The sequence below is a fragment of the Aptenodytes forsteri genome, unplaced genomic scaffold (genome assembly GCF_000699145.1).
Source record: "Aptenodytes forsteri isolate BGI_AS27 unplaced genomic scaffold, ASM69914v1 Scaffold280, whole genome shotgun sequence".
In the NCBI taxonomy this organism is placed as follows: Eukaryota; Metazoa; Chordata; class Aves; order Sphenisciformes; family Spheniscidae; genus Aptenodytes; species Aptenodytes forsteri.
In genome coordinates, this window is record NW_008796042.1 from 945,218 (window position 1) to 961,746 (window position 16,529).

Genomic DNA, 16,529 nt, shown 5'->3' on the forward strand with positions numbered 1-16,529 from the left:
GAAAGACCCCCCCCCTCTCTCAGAGGCGCCCCCCCCCCCCCACTAGCTAAAGAGAAAATTTTAAAAGCCATTATTAAATTGACTTTTTACAGTTATTTTAATGATCAGGAATTCTTCTGGAGAAGACGGACCTCATCCCAAGAAACAAGGAGTTTTCAGCAGGACTGTGCAGGGCGAGATCCCTGCAGAATCCTCAGTGGAAAAAATTATCCTGGTGTTACTGTGGACATTGCCATGCCTTTTCTGCAGTGCTTGAAAAAAAAGAAGTCACCTGTGCCTTTACGCAGGAGTATCTTTCAAAAACACACCCCACCCATCCAGCAGAACTACCAGGCCTTGCTGGAGACGTGCTTGAAGAACAAATGCCTGTTCACAGATGACAACTTCCCTGCTCACATCAGCTCTATTGGAACGGGAGCACTGCTAAAGAAACTACCCCAAAATTTACAGTGGAAGAGGCCACATGTAAGTGACTTCCAGTGAAAAATCTCATGTAAGCGGATGATTACAGCTGATAGCCAGCAAATAGTGTTAGCATTGAGCAGACTACTCTTAGACTTTAATTTAGGTGTGCCTTAATGCCTCCAGAGATTACACTTATTGTATCAGCTGTCACTTTGGAAGCTGGGGTACATGGAGTTTCCTGATTGCCTTTGAAGCATTTGTTGCCCAAAATCATAACCAGCCTCGTTCAGTTTATACCCAGTAATGCTCAGAGCAGGCAGGGAGAGCAGGTGAAGGGAGCAGGGGGAGCTGGTATCCTTGAAGCTCACAGCTCTGATGATCCCACCATGATTCCGTGATGACAGTTCTCATGGTGATGATCCCTCTCCCCACAATTCAAGATCTTGACCTTTTAGAAGATTTCCAAGTTTCTAGACAGTCCTTAGCCTTTGACCCCTCTCCCATAGGCAACATACCATCGTGATGCTGGAGGCTGCTACTTTCACCAGCAGTGGCAGGTGCTTTATCCTCTTGCTGGGCTGTTTGTTTCCTGCTTAACTGTTTAGTCTATTCTTTATTGTACTTAGAGCAGTCTTTTCACAGCTCTCAAGGTTGAGCTTCTGCCACGATCAGTAATTGACCATCAATCAATGAGTTGTTTTTAGTTCTGGGACCTCTATTTGCTACTTGTGCCCATATTTCCAAGGCCTTTGCTGGTATCCCATGCTTAAACTGAACATCACAACAAGAGCCACCTGGTACCGAGCCCTGGTCACAGAGCAAGTTCTCATAACAAAAGGATAAAAAGTCTAGGAGGCCAGGACAGGGGACTGGCACAGTTAGATAAGGCCTGTTAGCTCTGGCCTGTTACTTGCAATGGCAGTTTTGTTCTTACTGAGCCACTGAGCAACATACTGACAATCAGATCTTCCTGAAAGCAATGTATAGAATTATCTGAGAATTTCAGTAGCACTGACTCCTTATGTTACCGTGTCTGTAAGGGAATTCTGCTATTACCTGTATCTCCTAGCTAAGTTATTTTCTAGCTGTCATATCTTGTCAGATTTAACCAGTTTCTTAGAAGGGCTGAGTTTTTGCAAAACTCATGAAAATCGCTGGGAAAGTAAAGGCACCTTTGCAAATTGTGCAGGAGAGCTTGGGAATAGCAGCCCTGGTTCTCAGAGTTTCAAATGCAATTTGGTCTCTCAGATGGTTTGTGTTAAGTCAGGATCTGCAGACGGAGGGAGTGCAGCCCTCAGGGGCCTGAGCTGGGTTGTGCCGGGCACTGCGGCTGAGGCAGCTACATCAGCATAGAGGTATTTGAGGAGGGAAAGGTCAACGTGAGTCCTGGCCTCTACAAAGCCCTTCAGGTGTCCCTCCACCCCAGAGACATTGGAATGGACTTCAAACCTCCTCTGTCTTCTCAGTCCACCGTTCTGCTCCTCTAAAACTGCCTCATGAAGGCGGCTGCCATTTGCTCTGAATGCCAAACTTAGGCCAGCAAAGGCTCTCCGAGGATGGATGCTGTGCATCCTTTAGTCCCAGTGCTGCAGAGGAAACTGAGATTCTGCCATTCAGCCTCCAGGCTTGTAGCTTGCTGCATCTATGACTGATGGCCTGCAAACTGAACACCCAAATTCACCAAGGATAGGGGTTGGTGTGTAATTACTGTAACTGCCTTCTGGGGGTTTGCTGTTTCTCTGCTACTGCCTGAAGGGGAAGCCAACAGTGTGAAAATTAGCTTGAGCAATTTGTGGGTCATTAGAGTGAAACATAAGTTTGACACTTAGGTTATTAATTTGACCCCAGAGGCACTTGTGAGAGGAAAAAATAACAACATAATTTCTCTCTGAACGATTATTCATAGACCCATTCTTGTCACAGCAACAGGAACTTCTGTAGCAGCCATCAGTTAGTCTGTAGCTCGATTGTCAGTCAAATTGTGGAGACATCAGCCAGGTTAGCTGAAAGTTTGAACAGTTATGCTCTGCCATTGTAGCCTCTTTTGGCTGAAAGTTGTCCGTAATTATGGAGGAGCAGGGCTGGCAGCTCTGAAGGGTTGTCTTCGCAGCGAGGTGTTTGTGGACACCCATGGTGATGCATCTGAGCACCAGTGGCTTATGTTGGAGACCAAATTCAATGTAGACCAAGCACAAATGCGTGCCCAGGCTTGTGTCAGGTTAGCCAGAGCACATGATAACACTAGAGTTATACCTGAACCAGAACAATGTCTTCCGGGACAAAGGGACTCAAGTATTTTGAAAGCTTTGAACAGGCAGAGGGAGTGTTTTGTGTCACATATCCATGAGGTTTTTACATCCTAGACTAGGAACTCACTGGATTTCCGATCTTACAAGATTGCAGCTCTGCACACAGAAAGTCCTTGACTTCAAGCTAAACCAGCTCCTATTACTGACTTGACTCTCTCCCTCTTTTCTTTTTGGTTGTGTGCTTCCCAGGCTTTGCACAGAAGTCCAGTATTTTATGCTGCAAACAGAAAGCAACTTGATCTCTGCCAAGGATTGGTGGGTAAGGAAACTCCTTTGTATAAATGTCTAAGTATTCTTATACAAGTTAACGTTCTGAGTGGAATTTTGACTGTATAAAACTTGGCATAGGAATAGAAGGTGCGCATATCCTTATCTCTTCACTTGGCAAGGTGTGGATGAAGCAATCATTAAGATGGGATAGGCTCAGTAAAAAACTTGGCAAGCTTCAAGGTGGGATTTGACGGGTGACAGGTGTCTCCACCAGCTGAAATCATCATTCTCTGTGTTGCTTCTGTGCATGCTAGTACTGCAATAGGGAGTGATCCTGTGCTCTTACTGGTCTGTAATGTTGCTGCTTGACAATTGAACAGAGACCACAGAAGCAGGAAAATCTGAGACTTCTACTATCCTTGTATCTAAGGCTTAGTGTGAGTGTGTTCTCTTCCCAGCTTTGCAGTTAGAAAAATCATTTTTATGCCCGTGTTACCTAAAGTAAAAGGATATATTGTCATCTGCAAAACAGGTAGGGGTGGTACTAAATTAATTTTTAAGTGCTTTAAGCCCTTAAACACAAAGTCTGATAAGTACAGTCTTGCATGTGAGACCCATTGGAAATGATTTTTCTCTTCTGAAAAATTAATGTTTTCAAAGAAAAGGGGAAAAGTTTTTTTTTAATAGTGTGCCTTTACAGAGAACAGAAAAAAAACAGGCAATGTCAGTAAAAAACAGGAATGTTTCCATTGAGAGCTATTTCTTGCTAAATTTCTTATTTAACCAAACAGTATCCAAATGAAAAACTCATGAGAGAACAATTATAAACCAATTGTGGTTTGGTTAAATACAGCACACGTCTGGATCATCTCATTTTCTGTGTATGATTTGTTATAATTGTAAAGACATCAGCACAACAGCTCTTCTGCTAGGATCTTGGTGGTGTTCCTGAACTTGGCTGACAATTCTTGCTTTTCAGCCAACTGCATGTGTCCGTTTGTCTTGGCGCAGAGAACTGCTGGTTCCTGGCGGCCGTGGAAGCCCTGACGTTCCACCAGGACATCTTGGCTGCAGTCGTGCCACAAAATCAGAGCTTTGAGAGGAAATATGCCGGCATTTTCCACTTCCGGGTACATCTGCTCCCCCAGAGTATGGGGAGGTCTTCAGAAATCCTCTGTCACGTTTTGTGTCACACCCTTAGATAATTTGTACGTGGTTCCCCTTGGCCAGGGGCAAGTGGCCAGAGGGTATCCCGGCCTGGAGGGTAGCCCATCACCCCTCCCACGAAGCAGTGCAGGCAGTGGACCCACTACAAGCCAGTCTGAGGATATACCTCCGCTTGGCCCTTCTCTCCAGCTGTGCCCTACCCATATTTCAATCCAGACAAAAGTCCTCCTACGTAGTAGCAACAGTCAGCAGGGCTTGAGCACATCTGCTCCAACCTTCTACCCCTTTGCCCAGCTCTTGCTGCAACTCTGCTACCTTGTAATTAGGAACTCCTTCCCCAGAAGCCCAACTGTGCCAAATTTCTCTGCTTAATCCTTTTACACCTGATACAGGCTTTGTTTTCTCCTCTGGCAGGGTGGGGCTGAGGAATTGGCTCTGTGGGTGAGTCAGCACATCTCACTGACCCCAAGCAGCCCCCCCCCAAGGCGGCTCATCCTGTGCCCACAGCTACGTTATCTTGCCTTTCCTGTTGTTCCAAGGGGAGGTCCCTTCCAAGGGAAACAGCAGCTCATTCTTTTCCTCTGACAGTTTTGGCACTTCGGTAAATGGGTTGACGTGGTGGTTGATGATCGCCTGCCGGTGAACGAGGCGGGGGAGCTGGTCTTTGTTTCCTCAGTCTATAAGAACGTGTTCTGGGGAGCCCTTCTGGAGAAGGCATATGCTAAGTAAGTGACTCATTCCAAGTTATGCAAATAGTCTCTCTAAAATATGTTGGTTGGTGCCTACGCAGTTTGTTCTTGTTTATAAATGCATCTCCTAGGCCTTGCCACATTTGGAGTGTAGTAAATGGTTCTCATCTTTCTATTATCATACAATAAAAGCTGCCACTGCAGTAGCTGTTATCAATCCAGGCCCTTGAGTTTAAATCCAAGGGTTTAGGAGTAGGCGTGAAAACAGACCTGTTCTGGGGGGGTTGTCCTCTGAGTGTTATCGCTGTTTGGAGTGTATTGGCTAGGATGAGACCTTCCTTGTAAATACTGCAGAGGAGCGGAAGGCCACAGATAGGGGTTTTCAAAGGTGAATGATTTCTGATGCCTCCTTTGATGTATTATCGGTTTGAAAAACCTCCAAGGAGTTTCGTTTTGGGGGTCTGCTGAAGCATTGTACTTTGGTTTTGGTAGAAGTTCCCACTCTGGGGTCCCCTAAAGCAGAGGCATTCAACAAGTCGCATGGCACGGTGAGAATGCTGGCTTCTCTCCAGGGTGTTTTGTCTAGAGTGGTTTATCAGGACTAAGAGAATGTAACAAGGCATAACTGATGGAGTTTGTTAATATTGTGCTGAAATAATCTCTGCAGAGCAAGGAAAAATCGTAGTTAACATTGAGAGAAAGATCACAGCAAAGGAGAGAAAGTTCAGTTATTTTCATTTGGTGTTAGCGTTAGAACAAAAAGACTGGAGAAAGTTGCACTGCAATGGTAAAGAAAATCACATTGGAGACTGAGCTCTCAAGACAGTGTGCCCCTCAAGGCACTATATCTTAGATACAGCACAGTGTCTGGTGATAAATTCAGGCAACATTCACTAAGGCAGAGTTATCAAAGAAGTAGTGATGGGCATATTCTCACTACTGTGCAGTGAGGGATGACAGTGAGTGAAGAGTCCCTTTCAGACTATGGCCAACCTTGGAGGCAATTTGCTAGATTCCCCACTTCCTAAATGCCAAAGATTCCCCTAAAATTAAACATGAATTACAGCCTTCCTTTTGCTTTTGCAAACCTTTATTGTATGTTTTCATTGGCACGCTGTTCTCAATCTATCACCTGTGACTATAACACCAAGAATATATTGATGTCTTTTTTGCTAGACTCTACGGCTCCTATGAAGATCTGCAGATTGGGCAAGTTTCAGAAGCTTTGGTGGATTTTACAGGTGGTGTTAATATAAGGATCAAGCTTGCAGCAGCTCCTCCTGATCTGTGGGATATCATGACAAGAGCAACCTACACCAGATCTCTCATGGGCTGTCAGACACATTTAGGGGTGAGACTTGGAGTGACATCAAATGGCTTCACAGCTAAAAGCCTTTCCAGACCTGTTTCCCTTTGCTCAGCTAGTCATTGTGACTCAAAAAGTATCAAAGCTGCCACACGTGACTCTCTGTAGAAATCACATTCTTAATGTTAAACTTTGCATATGGATTGATTCCCTGCTGCTGTCAGCTCCCTGTTGTTATGTTTAGGAACTGGTTTATCTATCAAAGAACCTCTATTAAATAAGGACCTACTGCATTTTCCCATTTTTGTTAAATAAATTTTCCATTTTTACAGATGGTGCAGTGAGGCACAGAGACTCATGGAATAAGCTTATAGCTAAGATAGAGAGGTGTGTAGTTCAGAACATGAATTCAAATGTTGGCTTCTAAGCCTTATGCTGACACTTCAGCTGTTGGGAAACCCTACTCTTCTGAAAATCAAAACCTAACCTCCTGGACTTTTAAAGAGTGAGATGATGTCTAGCCAAAGATCCACAATTTAGGAAGGGACCTTCCCAATCAACCTTCCAATTCCAAGCATACTACAAAATATGGCTGTTAGGAGCTTAGACTTAATTTTTTAATTTCAGTTCAAACCATTCTCCATTTGCTTTGAGAGTCATTGCTTACACAGGTACAGGTCCCTGCTATTGGTATGAGTCCGCTGTATAAGTAGGGATAGAATAAAAGGTTTCTTTTCCTTCTGTTTCTCTTCCTTGTATACAGGCAACAAAGGTCTTGAGGAATGGGCTTGTTGCTGGCCATGCCTACACAGTAACTGGTATTAGAAAAAATATGGCTTAGGAGCTTAGACTTAATTTTTTAATTTCAGTTCAAACCATTCTCCATTTGCTTTGAGAGTCATTGCTTACACAGGTACAGGTCCCTGCTATTGGTATGAGTCCGCTGTATAAGTAGGGATAGAATAAAAGGTTTCTTTTCCTTCTGTTTCTCTTCCTTGTATACAGGCAACAAAGGTCTTGAGGAATGGGCTTGTTGCTGGCCATGCCTACACAGTAACTGGTATTAGAAAGGTAAGACTAGCCCTAATGTCCTGGGACCAGGTTTGTTTGGATGTCAGCAATTTTTATAGCAGTCATAGGTTCAACCATCAATCAGGGCAACTATGTTATCTCCTCCCCCAATGCTCTTCTCTTAGCCTAAGGCTAAAAGAGACTCTGTGCTTTGTAAAGATTCACTTTCAAGTGTCCATTTTAGTATTGTGACCTTGATGTAAAGGACAATGGTTATAGATCAGCCTATCTCTAAAGGTGGGAATGATTCGTAGGGCTCTGCTGAGAGCATCACCTACAAATGCATCTTAGCTGTTAAAGACGAAAGGACTGGCCTTTGGGGATGCTGGGAGGATGTGCTGAAACCTACTTGGCATAAAAAGCCTTCCTCTGAAGTCAGAGGAGAGGCTATAGAGAGGTAAAGATAATGGAATACAAGGGCCAAAACATGAAAAACCACAGATGGAAATGTGAGTCAAGGCTAAAGTAAGGGAACCAAACTGGGCTCCTGTGCAGAGAGTGCAGGTGGATCTGCAGAAGTATCATTGGGAGTCCCCTAAAGATATTTGTCTAGAGGTAAGGGACAGTAAAATAATAGGTCCCAAAGAGTGGGAGAAAGGTCGAGCTTTCTCTTCCTGGACTGACGGATGACTATCTTGTCCAGCCTCAAAAGGAGGTTGACAAGGATGGCAAAGGACTTTGTGGGGCTTTGGACATGTGATATAGATGTGTGTGAGAGCACGTTCAGTACCTCTAGCAAGAGATACTAGGAAAGCTGGAAGAGATACTGTGAGCTGGATGATGCACGCCTGTGTCTCCCACACGCAGCAGGAGGGTTTTGGGTATGGACTTTATCAGTGACATGTCTGTCAGTCTGGCTCCTCTGATGGGATGAAGAGCCAGGCAGGAGTAAGGGATTGACCGAGCATGTGGAGCCGATGTGAAGTCGGCCGTTCTGCTGTATGCTGCCAAAGCCCCTAGTTGGCCTGACTGCCTTTTCTCCCACCATGGCATCCTAGTGCCGTAGAGGCGCTAATCTATGTGGTCACCCCATGGGCTGTATTGTGCTGTGCCATTGCACTGGGTAGGACTTAGCTTTCACAGTAGTACAATCCTGGCCCCACATAAGCACAAAATGAGCAGATGTTGGAAAGGAAGAGGAATTTACGGTCAAGCCTCCAAATTAGGCATCTATGAGGTCTCTGGTTTCAGTTATAGAAGGTAAGATAAAGCATCTTAATCTCTTTGTGCCTGCATTCAGAGTTGCGTGTTCATAGATTTTTATCATCGTACTTGCTGTCATCTATGAGAACAAACAAAATCTTTGTTAATATCTGACATAGTGCAGTGGTATAAACCAGATGAGAACTGCTGAGACCTTGGTAAGCACAGTGTTACTGTTTTTTGCAGGTGACCTGTCAATATGGACCAGAAAACCTAGTGAGACTGAGAAATCCATGGGGAAAAATTGAATGGAAAGGAGACTGGAGTGACAGGTGAGTTTAAAAAAGGGAAGGTCTGATGCTGAGTGGGAGGAAAGGTTTCGTGGAGGAAAGATGCTGCCATCTTCAGGCATGAATTAGTGCTGAGAGCAGCATTAAGATAAGTAACAGTTGCTTGCACAGACCCTCTCATGTCAAAGCGATGACTCGATAGATTTGTATTTCTCCAGCAGATAGTGCTCACGTAGTGGGGCTCGCTTCACACATGCAGCTTCAACAAGCTCAGTTCTGCTTTTCCATTCACTGAATGCCAGAGGAAACATAATATAAACGTCAGGCGCTGACCATGTTGCTGTGATCTGGATGGCATTCAAAGTGACAGATAGCTGTGCAGGGGGCTCTAAACAAACAGCATGTTTCAGGGCACACAGCCCTTTATCACAGGAGGGACCGTGCAGTGTCCTCCACAGGCTGCAAAGTGTTGGAGTTGGGTAGCTGTGAAGGAGTCCTCCGTCCTGGCTGTTTGGGGAAATACAATTGGGTATGAGATCAGAGGAAGCAACTAGTGAGGCAAATGGGTCCTGTATTTACATCTGCCTGAATTTTTTGATTGGGATCCGTGAAAGACAGTGATTTGCATTCTAGACTGCAGGCAACTGTAGACTTGTGTCCTGTTCCTCTTTGAAGCGGAGCATGTTCCTTCCTTCCAAGCTTCACTTCATTCCCTGCACAGACTCTGTTTGCTGAAGCTCGGGAACAGGGAGGAGGGAAGAGCACAGGGAGGTGTTGGGTATGTGAGTGACTTTCACCTTGTCTGCAGAGCAGTAACTTCTCTGATGTGTGTCTGTCACATAATGACAACATACCAGCTGTTCCTGTTGAAAAGCATAATGAGCAGCATACTGTAGGCCTGCCTTTTAAACAACTCCCAGCTGCCTCTTGCGCTGTCCTAGTCATTCATTCATTATGCCAAACACTCTTCCTATTATGTCTCCTTTGACAGAAAATTAACCAACAAAACAGGTCTGGATTTTTATATTTTAAGTACTTGGAAGCTGTGTGTGCAAGTGAATGGACTGGCTGATGGAAATGGAGCATTTCTGGCTTCTGCTGGAGAACACTGGGGCTGTTCAGCTACATCTCATGGGACCGAGAGTGCTTGTGGAGAGTCTCCCATGGGTGAAGGCATAGGGGGCCTGTGTTTAGTGGGGGATAAATGTGGAGATATGTGGGGACAGGGATTTGGCCTCTTTTTATAGGGGAAAGCGATGTACTCTGCCTTGAATTTGAGGCCACATTTGGTTAGTCACCTCATGTTTTTGCCCTCAGTTCTTACAAATGGGAGCTGCTGAGCCCGAAAGAGAAGATTTTGCTGAGGAAAAAGAAGGAGGATGGAGAATTCTGGTAATGGCACAGTCTCACCTCTCCCCTCTCTGCCAGTAGCTCTGGGTCTGTGTCTAGAGATGAAGCAGCACGTTGCCGCTTAGGTCAAGGCATATGTGATCTGCTTTGTAACAGCCCATGCTTGCTTTCTTGCTCTCCTCCTCTGCTTGACGATGTGAGAAGCAGTAGCTGTGCTGACACGGAAGAGGTGCACTGTTCTTCAATGGCAGGAGTGAGGGAGAAGCAGGACACTGCCACGTCTCCCAGGGCTGCTGGAGACATGGGCAGCTTTCAGGAGCTTTTGTCCTGCCTTTTATTTTTAAGATAGCTTTGGGAAGCTCTTGCTTGCCTTGTTTGTTAGTGATTCTCCACAGCTTCTGCCACAAGGTGGCAATGTTGTCGCCCGTGTCATTTCACTGCAGTCCCTTGGTGGCAATATTATTTTAATCTCTGTGCTGCTATCCTTTGCTGAAATTTTAGTCATGCATTTGCTACTGCTAGATGCTGCTGTTGGAGCAGACGCTGTCTTCCTTACTGCCTAGTAAAATATGAGCATTACCATATGTAACACAGAATGGTGTGGCTTCGAAGTTCCCTGCTCCCTTTTCTTTTCTTTTTATAAGCCATATGGACTAAACTAAACTGCTGACAAGACGTCTCTTGGCACTCTTTTCCCAGGATGTCTCTGCGAGATTTCAAGATTCATTTTGTAGATCTGACGATCTGTAAATTAACTCCAGACCTGATGAGCCAGGAAGATGGGAAGAAGTGGATGTACTCCCTGAAGAGTGGGAGATGGGTTAAAGGAAGTACAGCAGGAGGAAGTCTGGGATTCTGTAATGGTGAGGGGTGCTCTTTTGGATGACTCTGGGGTACCATTGCTCTGCTGACTCAGTTACCAGCACCTTATACCTGTTAACAAAAAATTGACAACAGAGACATGGTCTTCCTGCTTAACCCTCAACACATACATCAGAAATAAGCAGCTGAAGGACTTTGACTAGCTTCTGCTATGACAGAAGCTGCATCACTTGCAAACACAGGGCAGTGGGCTGCTTATGGCATGAAATGAGCTGCAGGATCCTAGGATCAATTGCCAGCACTGAGCTGCTTTGGGGCATTAAACTTGTCTGTTAAAATTTGCATCCTCAGCACCTCCAGGGAGTGGTATTTTAAGTAAAATGAATGGGAAACATAGAGGTTCAGCCCTTCTGGAAGCAGAGCAGGTGGGGTCTGAAGTCTGCTAGCTCATACACCAGAGCTGATAGGGGAATAGTGATACATTTATAAACAAAATGAGCTTTTAGTTGCAGGTGAGCAGAAATGTAGTTCCTTGTTCCTGGGCCTTCCTCTTGTCTTACATAGTGGTTGCACAGCTAAACTTGTAAGCTGGACCCTAAGATCAAATCCCTGTGGGGTGTGGAGGTCCAGACAACCTGTGATCTATTCAGTCTGATGCCAGGCATCATGTGGGAAGCTGGCAACAAATTTTGTGATGGAAAATGAGATCAAAATGTTTTTCTTGTTTTGCTTAGGCACCTTTTGGATGAACCCTCAGTACTGGCTGAATGTTTTACCAGTTGGAGACAGTAAGAAAAGCCTGGGTTCCTGCAATGTGGTTATATCCCTGATGCAGAAACACAGCAGCAAACACCGGAACCGAGCTCCTCACCTCTTCATTGGATTTTCAGTCTACAAGGTGCGAAGAATTGCTTTGCCTTTCTTGCTTTCACCAAATAGGAAAACTTCCAGCCCCTGTAAATTGTAGAGCTTTGCAGACCAAGAGTTTTGTTGCACGCAGGGTGATCTGTTCTCTTTTTTCCTTGCCTGTGCTCAGTCTCCTCACACATCAGGGCTAGGCTCTCTCAGGCTCTGTGCCCCACTTGCTGCCTTTCCGACATGCTGTGTGTCAGCCTGCAGAGCAGTGAGAAATGCCTCTTGCTTCAGAGCACACTGGGCTTTATTTTACCTTCTCTGAGAGTACGTGCAAGAGCTGGGGGAGGGTGCCAGGAGTCACCTTGCTTTGGGGCAGGGAGAGCACTGCCCTCAGGTTATTTCCAACCATGGTAAAATTGTGCTTGAGAAGTGTTCCTAGTATGACATGGCAGCTGCCCATGTGTGAATACTGCTAGTTCCCTGTGTAGCCAGGGGTAAGTGGATATCACTAGAAGGGGTGAGAGTTTCCCCCCTCAATTGTCTGCTTGTCTGAGTGCCATGCAGAGCCACTCTCCTCCCTTGAACAGAGCCACAGCTCTTGTTGCAACTGTAAGTTTGCACAGTTACGGAGGGATGGTTGTGGGGAAGGGTTTTCAGGTGGAGGGGCTGAGGTTTCTGAAAGCGAAGACCCCAGCTGAACGTATGTAGCAGCTTCCCAGCAATGATATGGCTACGTTGTGTGAGACCCAGAGGTCCCTGTCTGACAGATGGTCTGTTTCGTTTCTTCCTGCAGGTGGACCTACAGGTGAGTCCCTTGTCACTGCTGCTGGCTGTTTGCTGGGGGAACCTGGGCTGGTGCAGCTGTTACGACAACACTGAAGATGTTGTGTTTGCCTTTGTTCCTTGGCTGACAGCTAGTAACTGTATTTGAGTTCAGTGAGGCACCACAGTAAGTCACTATCAGTGCAGAGCTATCTACTGACTCTTCTGAAGAGCAGCCATATCAGGAGGTCTCAGTGGCCTTAAAAAGGGGCATTAGTTGTTCAGCTTCTGCACTGGGTCTTCAAAGGTATTAGAAGTGGCATCAGTGTTTACCCATTCAGCACTTTGTCCCTCCTGCAATTGCGGGATGGTGTCCCAATTCTTGGCTGCGTCTGAGCTGGACTCGCTGCAGCTCTCAGGGGAGCCAGAGCCACCTTTCTGCTGCCTCCCAGTCTGGGAATGAGGTAGGAACAGAGCCTGTGTCCCATGCAAGTCAGGGGTCTCCTAGGGAGCGCAGGTTCCTTCCTGGCTGGGATGCTCTGGAGCTGATGTTACAGGTGTTTTTGGCTTCCTTGGGCCAGCTGTATTTCTAGCATTTTCTTTAGCCAGGAGCCTTTGGAACCTCAGGAAGGGCCCTGGAAGTTAAACCCTGATGTATGTCCCAATTTTGGCCCTGACCTTAGAGGGCTGTTTAAAACAGGGAAAGGTTTAGCTCCTTTTATCTTGAAAGGGCATATCTTCCACTCCGTTACTACTCAGAACACCTCTTAAATGAGAGTCCCTTTGAATTTGGGCTCACAAAGAATTAGTTTGGATGTATGGTCAGGGCAGCACAATTGTGTTCCCAGTTACTGTATTTCCAGCATGATAACCATGAGGTAAGATGCCACTCCTTCCTGACTTAAATATTTTGGGCACTATCAGGGTTACAAATGAGTTAAACTTCCTGGCAGAGGGGGTCTGAGTGTGGCTCTAGCACACTGCTGTGCTGCACCCGAGGGGGAATGGTGGCAGCCAGGACTTCAATTTCAGGTTTGTAGCGGTTGCCAAGATCAATACAGAGAGATGGCAAGCCAAGGAGCATCTAAGGTATTGGAACTACAGTCAACAAAGTATCAACTGGAATACAAAAACTTTAAATTTAACATAAGGGGCATGAGAAGGAGTAACCCCAAACCCTTCAGAAAAAAGATTGCTCTATTAGTAAGAAAAATACTGGCAAAGGAAGAGGAATAGCATCTCCACTACGAGGCTGCAGAGTAAAATGGCTAAATGTTTTGAGGAACAGCCAAGATCAGAAGGTGACAGTGGTCTTAGCTAGCAGGATTATTTATTTGGCTTGTGTACTGGGCACTCAGTGGCATTAAAAATGAGTTCAGCGTTGCCTGCATCAACACTTTATCCATTCTCCTATTGCAGAAAAGTGCCTGTAGAGCGAAACATCTGTAAGAGCCAAGAGTGCCAGGCAGATCTAGGACACATGGATGGAGTCAGGGCTAGGGATTAGGTTGCTCCTGCAGTATGCTCAGATCACAGGTGCTCTGAAAAATCCTCTACTGCCAGATCCCTAGTACATGGTACCTATGGGATAGGAGGGATGTTCTGGCTAGTGAAGAGCCGTCTCTAGAGCAGTTCCTGCCTGCAGTCATTTCTGCCAGTATAGAAATGACTTCTGCAGTAGCTTAGGTTGACAGAAGCCACTTCTCTTCCCAGTGCTTGCTGCTGTTCCTTGCAAGTACTATTATATTGTTGATAATGTTGCAGGAAGCCCTGTTCTTTGTCATTTTAGTATTGGGCAGGCGTGGTGCATGATGAGAACCACCATGTCCTGGGAGGAGACTGAGTCCTTTGGGCCCTGTTATCTGCTTGTGCTGTAAAAAAATCTGAGGTGTGAAGGCAGGCTGTCTATGCCATGCCTGTGAATTCTCCCTGTGCCTTTTGTCCGTTTTTTCAGCTGGTGCAGAACACATTTCTCTTCTGTTTCTTCCCTTAACAGTACCAGGAAAGCAACAGAAAGCTGGCCCCAGCTTTCTTCACTCGACATCAGCCTGTGAACAAGCACCAGGTCTTCCTTGATGAGCGGGAAGTGACCCATGACTTCCACCTGGAGCCTGGTGTCTATGTGATTGTCCCATCCACCCTGGAGCCTCAGCAGGAGTCTGAATTCATCCTGCGGGTCTTCTCCAGGAAGCATGTTCTTCGGTGAGATGCTGCCGCCTCTCTGCCAGCACCTAATTCTCTGGCATGGTGGGATGGTCTGGTCTTTCTAGTCTAATGGGGCAGCATAAAGACTTCACCATGCAAAAGGCAGCACAATCTCTTTTGGAGAGGCTGGCTGTGGGTCTCTCCCAGCACAGGATGCTCAGTGGATGAAGCACTGCTTTTGGCCTTATCCTTTCAAGAAGCGTTGACCTAGGCCCACACAAGGGATTCCTGCAGCATGCTCATCTTTGAGACTGGAGAAGGACAACAGTTTTTAATGCACCATCAGTTTGCCAGGAGACACTGCTGGCAGTGCTAGGGTGGTTGCTTGTGCAGAAATCGTGCTTTGGAGACTTCAAATGCCAGCAGCCCCTGGGGAGCTGTGTGGACATGAGGGGTTCCCTTACTGCAGCTGTAACACTGGGGAAAAATACATATGCTGCAACAGTGGGTTGGGGCCCCTTCTGGGGATGGGGGATGCCACCTGTGATGAGACAAACACACAACTCTGGGATATCTCCTTAATGTGTCTGCTTTTTTACATCTCCAGGGAAATGGGTGGGAACACCAGTTTCACCCTCTCTAAGGTGAGTGAGTATGAGGGGAGTGGGAGGCCTGTGGTTTGGTCTTCAGCTCCAGGTGTTGGGTTTTTCCTGTTGCTCTGCCCTACAGAGAGGCTGAATGAGAATCTGAGTGCTTGTGTTGCAGCACTTTTGAAAGGGCAGCTTGTGTTTACAGGCAGAGTCCCTTGGACCATGTGGACAGATGCAGTCAAATGTGGGGGACGGGCAAATTTTTAGATGCCTTTGTTAGTTGCCTTTTTGCAAACTTCTTTTAGTGTGCCCCAAGAGCATCTTATGTGCTCTGCAGTCTTTCCTATTCATGGCTTTTGGAGACTTCTGATCCATTCACGCACTTCTCCCTGCTCCTTTTATGCCTTGAAAGTTTTGAAGACATCGTGGGACATGAGCAGTACTGTTCCCATGCAGCAGTCTATAGGTTATTTTCAAAATAACTGAGCTCAAGGGCAGTGCATGCACGTCTGCAACTTGTGCAAGGGAGTTTATAGCATAGTCTGTTCCCCTGGCATAAACAGGGCCCTTCCTTCTTTCATCTCCTCTGTTCTCCTGTATAAAGGAGGACAGAGATCCTTCTCTCTCTTCTTGGCATGGAGTGAGCCCCATCCTTTGTCGTTGCACAGCTTGGTGGGAGGGAAATGTTTCTCCTCACTGAGTGTTATCTGAGTATTTCTTTCAAAGAAATAGCATCTCTATGAGGTGGGGAGCTATCTTAGCAGCGGGCTGCGTTAGTGATGTAGCATTGATTGCAGTGATGGGGAGAAGGTAGAAGGGCAGGGGATGAGAGTGCAGTTCTGGGAAACATCTTTAGTAACTCTGTCTTGGATGGCAATATTTTTCTTCCTCGAGTTAATGATTTTTTTTTTTTTTTTAATATCTTAAAGGAAATTGTTGATAGGTATGAAGGCAAGATTTGGGAGGATTTCTTCACAAAGCGTTTTGAACAGGTACGTGTGTGCATGAGCTGCCAGGGTAAGCTCCTCCAGAGCTCTTATGTAGCCCTGAAAGTAAAAGCATGTGGATGTTCAAGGGGGGTCTGGACGTGGAAGCGCGGGGAACAGAGAGGGGCCACAGGAGGTTGGGCTGTGTGTACAGTGCTGATTCCATGCAGCAGATTTAACTGCAAAGCTTAGGAATGTGTTAGCATTGAGACATGCATGCTTCTCTACACAACAGGGTGTGAATGCCTGGAACTTAATTCCACAGAACATTGTGGATTTGACAGAAAAACAGGCTCAAAAGGTATTAGCAAACTGATGGACAGCAGGTCCATAAACAGATGCTAAAGCACTAGGCAGGGATGTACCCTCTAAGATCCCTTTTCCGACAGGTGTGGGTGCCAGGGAAACAGGAGAATAGGCTGCAGAAGC

General features: G+C 46.0%; 1 protein-coding gene across 1 annotated transcript in view; it reads left to right on the forward strand.

Moving 5' to 3' along the window:
- GALNT14 (polypeptide N-acetylgalactosaminyltransferase 14) overlaps window positions 1-16,529 on the forward strand; it is a 155,917-nt gene that overhangs the window by 4,158 nt on the left and 135,230 nt on the right. The window contains exons 2-10 of the mRNA XM_009285585.1: window positions 3,936-4,054; window positions 4,506-4,532; window positions 4,680-4,816; window positions 9,908-9,982; window positions 10,640-10,749; window positions 11,497-11,660; window positions 12,411-12,422; window positions 14,376-14,581; window positions 15,132-15,168. Coding sequence (XP_009283860.1) covers window positions 3,936-4,054; window positions 4,506-4,532; window positions 4,680-4,816; window positions 9,908-9,982; window positions 10,640-10,749; window positions 11,497-11,660; window positions 12,411-12,422; window positions 14,376-14,581; window positions 15,132-15,168 — 887 coding nt within the window. The remainder of the gene's footprint in view (window positions 1-3,935; window positions 4,055-4,505; window positions 4,533-4,679; window positions 4,817-9,907; window positions 9,983-10,639; window positions 10,750-11,496; window positions 11,661-12,410; window positions 12,423-14,375; window positions 14,582-15,131; window positions 15,169-16,529) is intronic.